This window comes from Stegodyphus dumicola, chromosome 3 (assembly GCF_044657685.1).
Source record: "Stegodyphus dumicola isolate Sdum_Otavi_A_Nest chromosome 3, ASM4465768v1".
NCBI lineage: Eukaryota > Metazoa > Arthropoda > Arachnida > Araneae > Eresidae > Stegodyphus > Stegodyphus dumicola.
The window spans coordinates 33,655,315-33,671,411 of NC_140770.1; the positions used below are offsets into that span (position 1 = coordinate 33,655,315).

The 16,097-nt window shown below is 29.2% G+C and overlaps 1 protein-coding gene across 13 annotated transcripts in view; it reads left to right on the forward strand.

The window, feature by feature from the left end:
* Window positions 1-16,097, forward strand: part of LOC118194695 (plasma membrane calcium-transporting ATPase 2-like) — a 472,379-nt gene that overhangs the window by 369,425 nt on the left and 86,857 nt on the right. For 11 of the 13 annotated variants that reach the window (XM_035365870.2, XM_085812726.1, XM_085812727.1 and 8 more), the window contains 4 exons: window positions 6,987-7,052; window positions 10,813-10,992; window positions 14,410-14,612; window positions 14,730-14,865. In XM_035365870.2, the coding sequence (XP_035221761.1) occupies window positions 6,987-7,052; window positions 10,813-10,992; window positions 14,410-14,612; window positions 14,730-14,865 (585 nt within the window). The remainder of the gene's footprint in view (window positions 1-6,986; window positions 7,053-10,812; window positions 10,993-14,409; window positions 14,613-14,729; window positions 14,866-16,097) is intronic. The other 2 variants (XM_085812728.1, XM_085812729.1) reach the window with 1 other exon arrangement.

Here is a 16,097-nt window from a genome sequence, read left to right on the forward strand (position 1 = left end):
GGACATAAGGTGGATAAAAATCCTAAAAAATCTATATTGATTGTATATAATTGAGTGTTGACACTCTGAGTGGAGTCATAAAATTGTTTTGATGAGCTTTGTCTTCCATTAAAATGGAATTACTACTCATCTATAAATTTTATGCAAAGATTAAGAACTTCATCTCAGTGTCTTTCATCAGTCATGTTTCTGCATATGAAACTGTGCAGGTGAGTGTTGCATTCAAAATGATGCCTGATTAAACATGTTTCCATCATTTTCATAACATCTTTTGATGATTTTTGGAGGCTGCATGTATAAAGGATGTTTGAAATTTAGCAATAGTATCAGGATATTTGAGATTCTATAGCTGCAGAAAATTCTCTTGCAGCTTATCTTTCTTTTAGCAGTTATAATTAATGAACCATCTTGAACCAGTTGCAGAATGCTTTTGATTATGGCTTAGACATCAGTACAATATATGTCTCTGAATAATTTCTAGATGTCGGGAAGGACATTTTAGGGGGGGTTACATCTGTATGTGTCTGTGTATGTTTCTTTTCACCTTCCTAGTGGTTCCTGTTTTTCGCTGTCTGTGAGATGTTTTCTTAAAGTTATATTTCAGCATGATGTTTCAATCCGTTATACCATTCACAGAAAATCTGAAATCTGTTTAGAAAAAATTCAGGCATCCAGTCTCTTCAACATATCGAAAAGTTTGGCTCAGTAATTTCCACATTGTATCAAAATTAAAGTGTGTGGGTTTTTTTTTTTTTTTTTTTTAAAAATATTAGTTGGTGATTTTTGACATTGTGCACTGTGCTATTAAATTCGATAGTATATTGCTGATGTTTTGCTTAAGTTTTTGATTTTTCTTTTAATTTTTCTTACCAGTTTGTTTGATGGAATGCTTGCAGATTATATGAATATAGTTAGTACTCCTAAAAGTAACATTAGCTCATGCGATATTTAATTTTTTTTTTCTCTTACTATCTTATTTACACTAATGTTCTTATTTTCCATGGCATGAGCAATTTTACCTATCTCATATTGATGTTATTGTTTCACAGTTCCAGTTTTCTATTCACACGTGTTTGAATTATGGATGTGCTCTTTGCTAGGAAGACTACAACTTCAATACATTTTTAGAAAGGTATCTTGTGTTGTGTCTTTTAAAAAGAGCATATCATTCTTCATTTGAGTATTACACTTCCAAATCCATTTGCTAAAAACTATGAATGTCACCTGTGTTTCTGAACTACAGTTTTGTGCTTTCATTTCCAAAAAGAGGAGGAATCTGTGGAAAACTTTGGCTAAAACAAACATTGCTCATGCTAGAAAAGTGAAATATGGTTAAATGGAAACTTTTAGATCCTGAAATTTTGTATTTCCCAAGAATTGCCCATTAAGCTAAGACTTAGGAAGTACTTTGTATAGATAATGGATACAAATAAGTCAGAATTTACATACCTGAAAAATAAATTTCTTAACATCAATGATCTTAAAATATAGGGTGTTTCTAAATGAATATTTGGGTTTTAACGCTTTGTAGTATTTATTACGTAAAACTTAAAATTATAATTGATACGTGAAATGAAAGAGCAACTGTAACAGTTATACCTACAAACTTACAAGTGTTCAATGTGAGCACCTTTCACACACACACGACACACATCAAGTCAATAGCTCAGTTCTTCCCCTATGTTGATTAGTGTTTGTGGTTTGTTTTCAAATGGATGAAGCCATCTGCAGATGTTATTATTACTTGGGGGATTACATCTGAACTTAATCCGGAATGCATATCGTACAGCAACTACAGATTCAGTCTTTGCCAACTGCAGAACAGAAAGAGCATTCTGTTCAGTAGTCGACATTTTGTTACCAGCACTTTCTGGCTCATGCGCGTACCAACAAGCAGAATTGTTTGAGTTGTTTTACATAATAAATACTACAGAGCATTAAAACCCCAATTTTCATTTAGAAACATCCTGTGTAATAAGGTATTTTTGATGACCAAAAATTACAAAATTTAAGGACCAAATATTTTAAAGAACTAAAAACTTTATTGTAATCCAGATCTTTAAAAATCTGAAAACAAACTAAATACATTTTTAGTCAGAGACACATGGCCAGCAAATAAGTACTATATCTTTGAATGTTTCTCAAATTATTTTCTATTTTTTTAGGTGAACTAGCAGCAAATACTGTGCTTCATGTGCAATTGAAAATGTTCTATTAATTAATGTGTAGCATCATTAGGTTTATTGATGCAAGAAACATGAAAAATGTACATTGCCCTCACCAGGATGTGGCCTCCAGACTTCCCAAATAAGCATCAAGCATGCTTCCAGTTAAATTGAGAAGTTAGGCAGAAAGTAGGGAGAAAATACTATATATACTCCACTTTTAAAGGGCGACTGGAGGTAGGGGGACCCAGTCGCCAAATCCTGGTGGTGACAGATTATCATCCACCACCTTTTTATTTCGGGTACCATTTTTAGAGTCTTTTAGAACTATTCTATGTCATGAAACTGAAGAAAAGTACAAAGCTGGATTCAAACTAGAACCTCCTGAATTCAAAGTGAATTTGCTTTCAGTTACCCCATGAAGGCATATGGGAGGGAGAGAGAAAGTATCTTATAACTATTCTCACATTTTAAGCCTTTATGTTCTTCCTATGGAGTTCAATGAAGCATTTTTTAGGATTCTTATGAAAGTATGAGTCAATATGGGTACATAAAACCTTTATTTATGAGATGATAGTATCTTTTCTTAAATCTTTGAATTATTATTCCTGCATACGTATGGGTTGATAATAGATTGAATGCACAAGTTCGATAAAAGATTAATAAAAAATTTTCTTATCAAAAGAAATTTAAAAAAAAAAAAAAAAAATGCTGGAATTTTCCTCAGAGATATTTGTACAAGTGTTCACAGTATTACGTAGTAATAATCAGTAGTTATACTTCAAACTACTAAAAACGCTAAAATGCAACACAATACAAAGAGAAAGCTAATTAAGATAGCTTATTTCACACAGAACCAAACTCACAATAACTGTAACTAAGCAACTAACTAAACAAATGAACTCTTCTGTCTGTGGCTTTTTATAGCTTTCATTAGGTAGCAAGAAATTTCTAATAATTTCTGCTTCTTGAGATTTCTAGAAATCAGTAAGAGGATGTTGTTACAGTTACAACTAACACAGTACTCAAGTACATTTATCCAATTTCAATACAAATTAAAGAGATACCCCTTTATTAAATGTTAAATGCACATGCTTCTGTATTTTTACTTTTTTTTGTCTTAATATTTGTCCCGTGCTGCATTGCAGAGGAAAATACAATTAATAGTTTTAATTACAATTCTACTAAAATTATCTAACTAAATACAAAATTAATAATGTTACTTATTCTTATAAACTCTTCTGCCAAATAATGGGCAATAAAATCTTTTTAATTTATTTCTGAACCAATTTAGGAAAAAATATTGTCTTGGCACTCATATCTTCCAAATAATTTTTTTTTTTTTCATAGTTCCATCTTTGGCCAAATGGTTAAAGCAGTTGATTTCTTTATTATTTCATTCCATGTTTTATTTGTGTCTTAACAAGCTAACTGCATAAAACTTGTGTGCTGTTTGGAATATTTAACAATATGAACTAGTTTTCCCTTAAAAGTCCACCATGAAACCAAATCTTCCTTTTTTTGCAGATAGCATTCATAGCCTTCCAGCATGTGTGCTTCGCAATTTTACATGAGCACGTACGCGTCACATTATTTGCGACATTTCTTATTTTATCCTTTTTGGCACAATAAACAATATAAATGAGTAAATGTTGATAACGAATTTGTTAAGAAATAAAATATTAAGCTTATTAGTACAAAATACATATGATGTACCATTGAAATGAAAGTAAATTATTTTAAAATGTTTGTAGTCAGGTGGAAAGGCAATGATTTATTTCATTATAGAAAATTAAAATTTTTTTATTAAATATCTACATTTTAAAATCCAAGCTAGTTTTAATACTCATCAAAGGCATGTATAGACAAATAAAAAAGGAAACTACACTCACCTTGGTAGGGAAAAACACAAGATTAACATTACTTACTTATGCAAGGAAATTTACTTACTAGTTACAAAAAGTAATTTTAAACTAATTTTAATATTTTTATTTATTTCTAAAAAACAGAAATAAAAGAAAATAGGGAATACTAATAATAGAAATAGAATACAGTTGAATAAAAATAGAAAAACAGAATTCTAAAGATTGTTCAATGTTCAAAGTTCATATTTCATTCCATGCAAATAATTTTGGTAACAGAATGATCTTTGCACGTGTAGCTAAGGCATGTTTTGCATTTCCATAGATGCTGATGATCTCTCTCTCTTTTTTTTTTTTTTTTTCTCTCTCTCTCTCTTTCTCTCTCTGACAACGCAAACCGCATGTTCCTTGTTTCGATGAGTATTGCTCTGCCACTTCATCATTAAAAGTAGCATAATTTCAACTTAGAAATGTTGAAATGGAAGGCAGTGTTTGGATTTTGGCATACCAATCAAGATTCTCTTTTATAAGACAAATATATAAATTCTTCAGGAAGATCCTTTGGCATGGTTTTATGTTAACTGGCTTGAGGTAACAGTACAGTCTCTGTCTTTTGAGTATTTGCCTTTTAGCAAACTTATATATTTATTTGTACATTCCAAAATTTCATGAAGGATATTTATATCAATTATTTTCAAAAATGAACCCATTTCATCCTCTATATCCATGGCATGGTGTTTTAGGCCAAGTAATACTTATTATTCAATAAATAATATTCATCTTTTTCGTCTTCGAGCAGTTTGCATACTTCTCTTTTCGCCACTTGGAATATTTATTCTTACCAACATAGAAACATATCGTCATCATTTCTGTTTTTTATATCATTATTATCATCATCATCATTCGCAATATTGTTAAGATTCTCTGCAGATATTATTTATTGCGATATGTTACTCATTCAAATCGCTATTATTCTCACATCCTAATGTTTCCTTGTCTTCTTTTATTTCATCAGATAATTCTGTGAGAATGTAAGCAAAAGCAGCTGGTTATGCAAATTGTTTTCATTATGAAAACTAATATAAAAAATCATAGAGTAGAATTTATACAAATTAAAATAATACATGCCAGTTAATAACCAAAAATGACAATATTTAAGAATATATTTAAGAAAAAAATATTTTCCGAATTTTCACCCACGACCATGTACATGTCGTAATTTTTATGATTAAGCTGCCACTTAGCACAAAAGCCCAGTAAAAAAAACCAAAATTCATACAGCTTCCTGTTGGCACATTCCAAGGTGTGGGAAAGGGTTGAAATGAGGAATAGAAATCACCTTTAGACATCTCAACTGTGATATGCGAAAAATTTGCATTAAAAGCGGAATTTGTTGTAAACTTTTCGCATAGCACGTGTGCTGGAAGGTTAATCAAGACCAGCCAATCCACATTATCTCTGTTATGCTTCTGCTTTCCAGGCTTGCAGAGTAAAATGTTCTGCAGAGTAAAATGCTACACAGTTTTTAAATTTAACGTTTGGTGTTCCCTTCAGCCATTTTTCCGGTACATTTAAAACCAGACGAAGGCTGGCAGCAAAGCTGCTAGTAATTTAATATATTTATAATTATCAATTAATTTCTATAAATAGTTAATAGTGGGTAATTGTTAAGAGTAACTGTGTACACATATTCATTACTGTTTCATACATAATATTGTTTACAATAATAAACTTTCAGAGCTCTTACTCTTTCTCTCTCTGTGTTTACTTCAATACAAGTAACGTGTGAGGATCATAATAAAATGTGGTTATGTGTAGGTGGGTCACAATTGCTAAGAAAAGGGAAACATTTCAAACTTTATTTGCATCTTAGATATAAACAAATATTTAGTCTAGAATGCCTAGAATTCAGAAGATTGAATCTACTTCTAAGAATCACTTGCATTAACAGCATAAGCATATTTTTCTGAGTGCAAAGTTGATATTAATCAATGTATATCATAGCCATATTTTAATTTCATCTGAAAATCAAAAATTTATTATCAAAATTTATTATGTCTAAATTTTTTAAATTTTATTTTGTCTTTATTTGATGGAATTTATTTTAATAATCATTTAAATTTTTCTTTAATTTTATTGCTAAATGTGTAGGTAGAAAGAAAATTTGGCTGATCCTTTTTCTTATATCTATTTTTAGGGGGGAGAAGGATTTATGTGTACTCTAAGCTCATAATTACGGTATTTTCATATTTATGCTAGTTTTTGTCAGTTTGTTTCTAATTTAAATTTTTTCTTCAGTAATAATGCTATAAAAGAAATATTTTCTACATTTTAATTAATTTTTATCATACATCGTTTTACAGATTTGCAGGAAATCGGAAAACAGATTTGTTTTTTATTAATTTAGCTTTAGTCATGCTTTCCATTTGAGAATTTTATTTTAATACTTCAGTCTTCTTTAGTATTAATAATAAAATTCCATTATCCTTACTCTAAGGGTTAAAATATTTTCATTTCTTTCACTTAATTAACCATGATACGATTTATCAAATTTTGGGAGGGGATTTATACCATAAATGTTACATTTTGTCCATTTCTGTATCAAGATTTTGATTATCTTTTTAAAATGAATTCTCAATTTTGTATTTTTATGAATAACTTGAACATGTTTGATAAGTAATGATTTTACTGCTGCTTAAAACAAGGATTAAGCCGTATATGTATGCTTTCAGCAGTTTCATGTCTAACAATGTTAATTTTATTTTATTTTCTAGTTATATGTTATAGTTTGTGCTTCGAGTACAATTTTTATTTTTGTTTAGTATCTGCACCAAATTTATTTTAGACTCATAAAAATGTCAAAATCATAAAAATTGCATGTTTATGGAAACTTATATGTGCACTTATAGTTTTGTTTAATTTTCACTGTTGCTTATAGCAATTTTATTTTCACTAACAGCATGGCATAATGATGCTAAGAATACATTGGAATGTTCACCCTTGACAGTCCCTGTGTCCATTTCAGGTGATAATATACCTTGCAATATTTTTCCATCAGTTATTTAGGTATCAAGTGAAACTATTTATGTTGCATGGAACATAATAAAGAATTGTATGTTTTCCATTCATTTGTTTCCTTTTGTCATTTATTTTAGATTGCTTTTTAAGTAAAAATTTAGTAAAAGTTCCTGCAGAATTTTGTTAATTCTTAATGCATGTATTCGGATTGCGAATTTGAATACTGTTAATATCTGCACAATTTTCTCTCTATATTTTTAAGCTTTGTCTTCTATTATTGCTTTTTCTCTCCCCGATTATTATACAAGATATCTATGAAAAGCAATTTTTCAAACTAAGATTGAAATTCCTCCTCTTTGATATATTTCTCTTACAAACATACCAAATATACATTTATCTTTCCCCCATCTTTTCATGAAAACTGTTTCCTTGAATAATTTGTTTTTCATTCTGAATTTCATTATAGATATATGAAAACATTTTATTAGTTTTAATGACTGCATGTGCTGAAAAACAGTTTTCAAATATTATGGTATTTTTAAGAGGAAATGAAACAGTAACTGTATTTCAGCCTACTGCATTCTTATAAAACTTCAAAATGTTTATTAATGATAATGGGGTTAATAAACAATTATTATTTGGGAGTAAATGAAATCAGTCTTGAGTAGTTTTAACAAGAAACTAAAATAGAAAACTGAGAATAAATGAAAAAGTTGCTAAAGGAACATTAAAGCATTATATTTAAGTAATTCTCTCTCTCTCTTTTTTCCTGTATGTGTTTCTGTATATATATATATATGTAAAAAGGTGACCTTGTAGTAAGCTGTAACAGACTGAGGATAGTTCTCTGCATTATTTCCTGGAGATACATTACTGCATAGTTAGAAAGATGACACTCGAAGGACAGACTTGTAGACAGATGTGGCAAAATTGAATATCGCTTTGGTGGATATGAACTAACTATCAAAAAATACATTTTTCATCGCACACGATTATGGGCTCCACAATTTTATGTAGAGTATCATGTTTTAGATAATGGCATAGTTTATAGCACGTCAAAGCAAATGGAGTGAATAGAAAGCACCTTCACTGCAGGAGAGCTGAAGCTACGAGTGCACAGTTATCCAGTATGGAGGCACACTGAGAGAAGGTTTTAGTTTAGATCAAAAAGGTTTCAGTTCTCAAAATCTTGAATTCAGGTTCCAAGTTAGCTATGTCATCAGCATTATGCAAGATGGATTGATCTAGAAATGATGCAGTCTAGAAAAGCTACGATCTTAGAATAGATGGAGAATTATGGGTTAATTTTGATTTACATATTTGTTACCTTACATATATGAATGCTTTTATCATAACATTATTTTTTAAGTAAATGTCTCAGTTATTTGTATTTTCAAGTAGCGTTTTTTGTTAATGTAAACATGATAATTAAGTAAAAATATCAAAATAAATGATTAAAAAAGAAAAAGTCAAAACAAATTTAAAAATTTTTTTTAGCAAGAAAAATGTAATGATTAACATATTTCTTACAAAAATACTATGTTAATCATATGTAGTCAGTCACACGACTTCTCTAAATGTTTTTTTCTTTTTACTTCTTTTTTCCTTACTTTGGTGTAACTGTAAAATTGTATCTTTTTATATCTTTTTATATATTTTTATGTAAAAGTGAAAGAAGATGATATACTGAATTAATTTTTTCATAAAATTCAAATAACTCATTTTTTGCCTTAGAACCTTTTTTTTTTTCATGAGTAACTGGTATGCTCTATTTTTCTTCTCCTTTTCTGAGCATTAACATCTCACTCTTAGCATTTCAAAACATTCTGAATATTTTGCAGAATTAAGTTGTGCTTCATGGTAAAGAGGTATATTTTTATTTTAAAATTTCATTAATGTGAACCAGTAATTTAATAGTAATTCATTTCTTTCAGAGTAAATTACCATCATCGTTGTTATTCTTTTTACTTGCAGTCATTATCTTTGCATTCACATTACATTCGCAGTTCATTGCAATGAAGTCAAGTATTTAAAGTTTTTAATTAAAGAAAAATCTGAAATTTGCCTTTAATAAAAAACAAATTTAAGAATAGAGTTTTTCAAAATACACCTACATATATTAAAAAGATACAATAAAATTTAATTATAGATTTACATAATTAAATATCTTGCATCTTAAAGTTCATTTTCTCAAATTAATTTGATTAAATACAGTTGATTTCAAATTTTTTCCACTTTTGCCAAAGTAAGTGTAGAAGAGAAATGATTATTTCTAGAGTTAACATAAATAAACTTGGAACATTGAATTATTTCTAGAAAATTAAGAATATAGCACTCAGGCTTGTCAAAGCATAATTCTATGTGATCCAGGTAAACTGAAATTACAGCTGTGATCCAGGTAAACTAAAATTACAGCAGTGGCTTTCTTTTTTCAGTGAATGTTTCTGATGGTTAGCAGTAAATCTAATCTTTCCAAAGTTTCAAGTTAAAACAATTAATGTGTTGTGGTGTTAGAATGAAATATATTCAAAAGATGAGAAAATTGCAAAAATTTGAGTTCTCGAATCTCAAATCTTTTTTTTTAAATTCAAATGTTTCACCTATAATCACCATGATTATCATTATGCATTTTCTGAGCTTTATAAAATTTTATGTTAAAAGTGAACTGATTTCATAAAACTTATCCACTTTGTGCTTGATAATATTTCTTTTGCTTTAATGTTCCTTTTGTTGTAATCATTTTTTATGTTTGGTTTAAGCCAGGTATTGTGTACATAAAATTTTTAATTCCTCTTATTAGCTTTATTTACCTTGCTTATTATGCATGGTTTCTGAAAAAAATTTTTATGAATAATTTTATGATGTTCTTGTTTGTATATTCTGAAACATTTTTACTTTTTTGAAGGCTACTTAAACAGTAACCATTTATAGACAGCAGTCATATGGTTGGCATTATGTGTTTATTCACATATAATAAAATTTTATATATTATTATAAATATTTTACTAATGTGCAGATATTTTTATCTGCTATCATTTTTAAATGTACTGAAATGAAGTATTACTTAAATATGAAAACCTTTTTAAATCAGTTTATTTATTATTTCAAGTTTCATTTGTAAAATTAGCTACAATATTTTAAATAAGTGCAAATAATTTTTAATAATATTTTTAAATATTTCCCGAACTAAAAAATTTTTTAGAAAATCTTCATGTAAAATATAAGTTTGTTTAGAGTACATAGCAACCAAAGCTCGTAGAAAAATTTCAGAATATATTCATTTTGTTAAAATTTTTATCATATATATGAACAAGGAATTAAGAATTCGTGTTTGCTCTCTTCTTTACTTTATAACTTATGACATCTCATACTTTATAACACTGATGGAAAAATGCTTTCTTTTGAAACCAAATTTTAAACATTTTATTGTAGCTATGTATAAATAAGCCAAATTCTTAAAATTTTAGTAATTTATGCTTTTATTATGAAAATTAATTTTTGTAGTTTAGTTGAAAATTATTTAAAAATATAAAATATATTACATTATTTACTGGCTTCTCATATTCTCAAAATTGCCTTTTCCCCCTTTCATATAATAGTGGCTATCAAATTTGATGAGTGTTATATTAAAATTATGAAATTTAAATAACAGTGTTTTATATTCCCTTACAGTTAATTTTTTATTATTTGACCTTCTGTATGCAGATAAGAATTTGGGAAGCCTTTTGTGTGTAAATAAGTTTTTATCTTTGAATCTTATTTATTAGATGAAGAAGCCGCTGTATCTGGAAATTCTCATTTAGTAAATGATTCTACTGCCAAACCTCACAATAAAGATGCATCTGGTGCAGAGATTGTTCCCGTGAAACAAGAAAGTAATCCACGCAAAGAACAATCTGTTTTACAAACAAAGCTAACCAAATTAGCTATACAAATTGGTTATGCAGGCAAGTAAATAATTGTATATATTATGAATTATTTTTAATGAATATCATTTATTGAGGTGCTTAAAAGTCTTTCACAACCATGGAGAACAAATGAATTTTTATGTTGAAGAATATTTATAATGCTCAACAGAATTTAAACCACAAATTTTACTTTCAGTTATATGACTTCTTTTAAATTTTTAGATTTCTTTATGCAGTTAATTTATAGATACATATTATTTGTAGGAAAACGAAACATGAAAGACAAATTTTAAATCGTAACTGGCTTTTTAATGTGCTTAAAGCTGCTGTAATGTAAAGTATATGTAGATTTCATGATGATTTTTTAATTTCCATCACCCAAAGCATTCATAAATGTGTGCAAACATAAGAATAATAACAGTAAAAATGTGGAAACATGTTCATAAATGTAGCATACATGATATGCTGGAATCAGTTAGAAGGAAATTGCACATGTGTGAATATTGAAGTACACAGTACTTGGAAGCTTTTAATACAATACAGTCTTCCGATTTAATTTAAACAACTAATGCTACTTTTTCTGAAACTGCTTCATATTTGCCATGCGTGGTGCGATTGTTTTAAGTCTATTTGCTTGCACTTTACTATATTTTTTTCTGAATATGTTTTATTTTGATTTACTTATGAATATTATTTTCATATATAACTGATTTTGTCATTTTTTTCTTAACTGCCTCTTGGTAATTTCAGATCTACACAACAGTATCTGCAATTTTTTGCTATTTTACACTATATTATTCTTTTCTTTAATTCTTTGTTCTGTAAATATGGAGCTGCATAGACATGGAGACATCAATTCATTCTCTATTAATGGTGAATTTTGATAATTTGTCCTATTTAAAGTATTCATAAATTTTTTCCCTCCATAAATGGACCAGCAAGATCAGAAACAGTAATGATTTATTATTTATTTTATTAATATTTTTACATCAGTTTTGTTATTCAGATTTTAATTAAAGGGAAATATGAGGATATTTAGGTTTCCTGTAGTGAGGTATTAGTTTTTACTATTCATGCACTTACAGTTTCCTTGCAATTTATTCCAATTTCTCATGAATTTTATTTTTATTCTGATGTTTACACATTATTATTACTTTTATTTTTACTGCATACCATCTCATAGGAAACAGCAGGATGGTAAATTAACTGAATTTCAGCAATGTTTCTCTAAAGCACAAAGAATAGCCATTGATAATTTAGGGTCATTTTTGTAAATTTGGCCAAATTAAAAGAACTTTATATTTAACAATAGAAAGAATTATTCATTGCTCGATCTGATCCTCAACATAAAAATTTCTGGAGAATCCAGTAATGTTCAACCAAAACCATGTCAAATGAGAGTAGTTTAAAATTTTAGAGAATCCTGTAATGTTGAAGTTAATTTTGTCATGCTAGAGTGAGTGAGCAATGGATAACTGTACATGTTATTAAATTGAATTTTTTTATAATGGTTAAAAATTATCCTTAATTGCTGATGGTTATTTATTGTGCTGTTCAGAAGCATTATTGATATTTGGTTTATTAATTATTTCATGCTGTGACCCCTTCCTTACACATGCAGAATAAGATGGCACAAAGTAAAAAACTTTGGTTTCATATTTTTATCTTATTTATTTTATTTTTTGTTTTTCTGGTTTTTCATGTAAATTCTTTATGATTTCTAATCCAATATTACTCAGTTCTTTTAAAATACTCATTTACAGCTTGATGTGTTGATTACAGCAATGATGATTGTATTGAGAGCTTATGAATATATACATTTTTAATGTCAATAAAAAAGTCCTATTTTTTAGTAATGTACTACTGTGCATTAAACTTGCTACATTATGACAAAAAGTTAGCAGAATCATCCCTCTCTCTCTCTCTCTCTCTCTTTTTTTTTTTTTTTTTTTTTTTTTTTTTGAGTTGTTGTTGTTTTCCAAATATGTTTATTTTTTAAAAAATTAAAATTTCAGATAATTTTGAGGTGCAAAATATGCGGAAATCAAGTATTCTGAGCACCAACTTTTGGCAGCAGTAATAGTTGTAATATGACTGAGCATGATGTTGAATAGACTTTGGTCAGCATTTTGGATTTTTGCAGTCCATGAGGCTTTAATTCTGTGTCAGAAATAATCTGTTGCATTGGCTGGTAGTTGTTGTCATGCCAGTCTGTCTGCAAGAAGACTGGCATGATAACAACAACATGACTAGAAGTTTTGAATTAGTGAAAAATAAACATATTCGCTGAGGCAGGGATTTGAACAAGGAGAGTTCAAGCAATATTCGATCTTGCGTTGTCCTATTGAAGGTAAGGCAAAGCCCTGAAAATATGGTGTAGCCATTAACATTAAAACCTCAAAATAAAACTTTATTCTTGTCACTGTGGTTAGTCAGAGTGACTAGAGATAACTCACATATGGTTAGAGATTAATTGAATATGTACCCAATGATGTTATCAATCCAGGTGTTGAGCTGTAAGATGATAAAGAATGTAGTTTTTAGTGTTTGTTCTCTTTGGTATTTCGATGCATGGATGTGGCAATTATGATGCTGCATCGTGTGCTGCTGTGTCAAAGGAAACCAAAGCAAGGTCAGCTTGCTGAAAATTTTACACTACAGACATTCTGTGTAAGGCTGTCCTGGATCCACTGATTGCAAATTCTCTTAACAGTCATTAGATCTCAACCAGTGTGAACAGCTATTGCATCGTATGAAAGTTTGCAGTACTTACTTGTAGACTACAAATTTTTTCAATCAAATTTCAAGAAATGCTGGTAGAGTTCGGTTCTCTGAGACATAAAGCAACCTTCAGTGCAAAAAATACCAAGTAAATGCTTTTTTTGAGTGAAAGTTAGGCATTTTAACCTGCCATTATATACTGCTTTTATAGTCTAATTTCTCTTTTTGTAGTTTACACATTGTGAAATGCTAAATATTTGCATATCCGAGCATGTTTTACTGTTCTTGCAAATTTTGAATTGGTAGTATGCTTCCTTCATTATATGGCAGTTTTGTAAAAAGTTCAGACACATATGCAAAAGTATAAAAGGATAAATTATTAAGCATATTAAAGTAATTAAAACTAGTTTAAAAATCTGCTACTTTAAAATAAAAAAAGCCATGATATATTGATAATTCCCAAGTGGAAACTTAAATCCATTCAGTCTGAAGCAAATTTTTTCTTAAAATTTGATTGTCACTATATATGAGCATTACTTTTGTCACAGCATACTAGGGCATTATGAAATTTCCATACATTCAATTAAAATTAGTTGTGCAGGAATTCCAAAAGTTTCCATGCAAATTTATTTTTGAAAGCTATAGTTAGTCCTTGAATGTAATATTATGAACCTTTATAATTGAATTTTTTTATATATGTGTGTTCATAAGTAAATCTTTTTTCTTCCCATTTAGGTTCAACGATAGCTATCTCAACTGTTCTTATTCTTGTAATTCGTTTTGCTGTGAAATTTTTTGTCATTAATCCTCGCCCTTGGAGTCCATTTTACATGAATTATCTTGTCAAATTTATTATCATTGGTGTAACTGTGTTAGTTGTTGCTGTTCCTGAAGGTCTTCCATTAGCTGTCACTCTAGCATTAGCATATTCAGTTAAGGTGAGTTATTAAAATAATTTTTGTTCATAAAATTTTCTTTTGATATGCAGTTCAGATTTCACTTTAATTTATTTCTATTATGCTAAAATTACATTCTGAAATTTTCATATTTGACAGAAAATGATGAAAGACAACAATTTAGTGAGACACTTAGATGCATGTGAGACAATGGGTAATGCCACTGCCATTTGTTCTGATAAAACAGGGACCCTTACAACAAATCGCATGACTGTTGTCCAAAGCTTCATCTGTGGTGAGTTTGATACATAAAATGGTTGAAAATACATTTTTAAGCACATATTTTTTATGGTCACAGTTAGATAATCCATCTGCAAAAGCTCCCACTATCAGTGTCTTTTAGTTAAGCATGTATAACATCATTAATATAAAGGGCTGGCTGTATTTTTGGTTTTCATAATTTTCCCCATGTGTAACATGACTATGAGCCTGTTTCCATCAGAAAGTTTTTTTTATGAAGGTATCCTTCCTCTTAGACAGGTAGCTGTTGTGGATTTGCTAATAACCCAGCCTAATGTACTTCATTTACCTTAATCATTGTGTTTTCAATTCATCACCCTTTTTTATTACCATAATTTCCGGAAGAAAGTCTGCATCAGAAAATTGCACAGAAACGCCGCATCAGTGTAAATGCTGCAATAGATTAAATTGTGCGTGACATCATCATGGGCCGTATAGATGCAAAATCTCAACCTAAGTCCTGATATATGACATATCAGTTAAGAAAAATGCATGAAATGAAACCATAACACAGAAATAAATTAAAGGTTAGAAATGTGGAAAATATATTTGCGTTCATGTATATATATGTATATATACTTACGTTTACCCACTAAAGAAGTCCATATTTGTAATACTCAGACTATATTATAAAAAAATGTTGCAAAATTTTAAAAATGTTGCGAAATATTAAATTTAAATGACAAAAAGAAATTTTAAATTTTACTTACAAAAGGAATTACAGCAAGCTATACATCACATGAAGCCATCAAAATCTGATACTTCATTATCTGAATTAAAAAGATTTAGTAAATCCTGATCTAAGTCCAAGTCTTCCAGATCGTCACATTCATCCTCTTGGTTTACAGTCTCTTTATCTAAGGATATAATTTCAGCTTCTTTGAACCCTGCTATTATTGACAATGTTTTAATCGATTTCCATGCACTTCCTACCCACTTCGCAACTTCTTCATAAGATGCTCTACGCATTTTACCGCTTTTGGTATACGTATGCTATCCTTCACTCATCCAACACTCCCACCGCTTTCGGACTACAGCTTTGAAGGATTTATTACCTGACAAATCTAACGGTTGTAAGATTTTTGTCAAACCACCAGGAATTATTGCTTCGGTCGTGGACAATTTTCGACATCTGGTTTTCACTAAAAGTAAATGAGCACACATGGAGTCCATTATCAATAACCCTTTTAGTTGGAAAAAAGATCCCATATGACACTGCCAAACTTT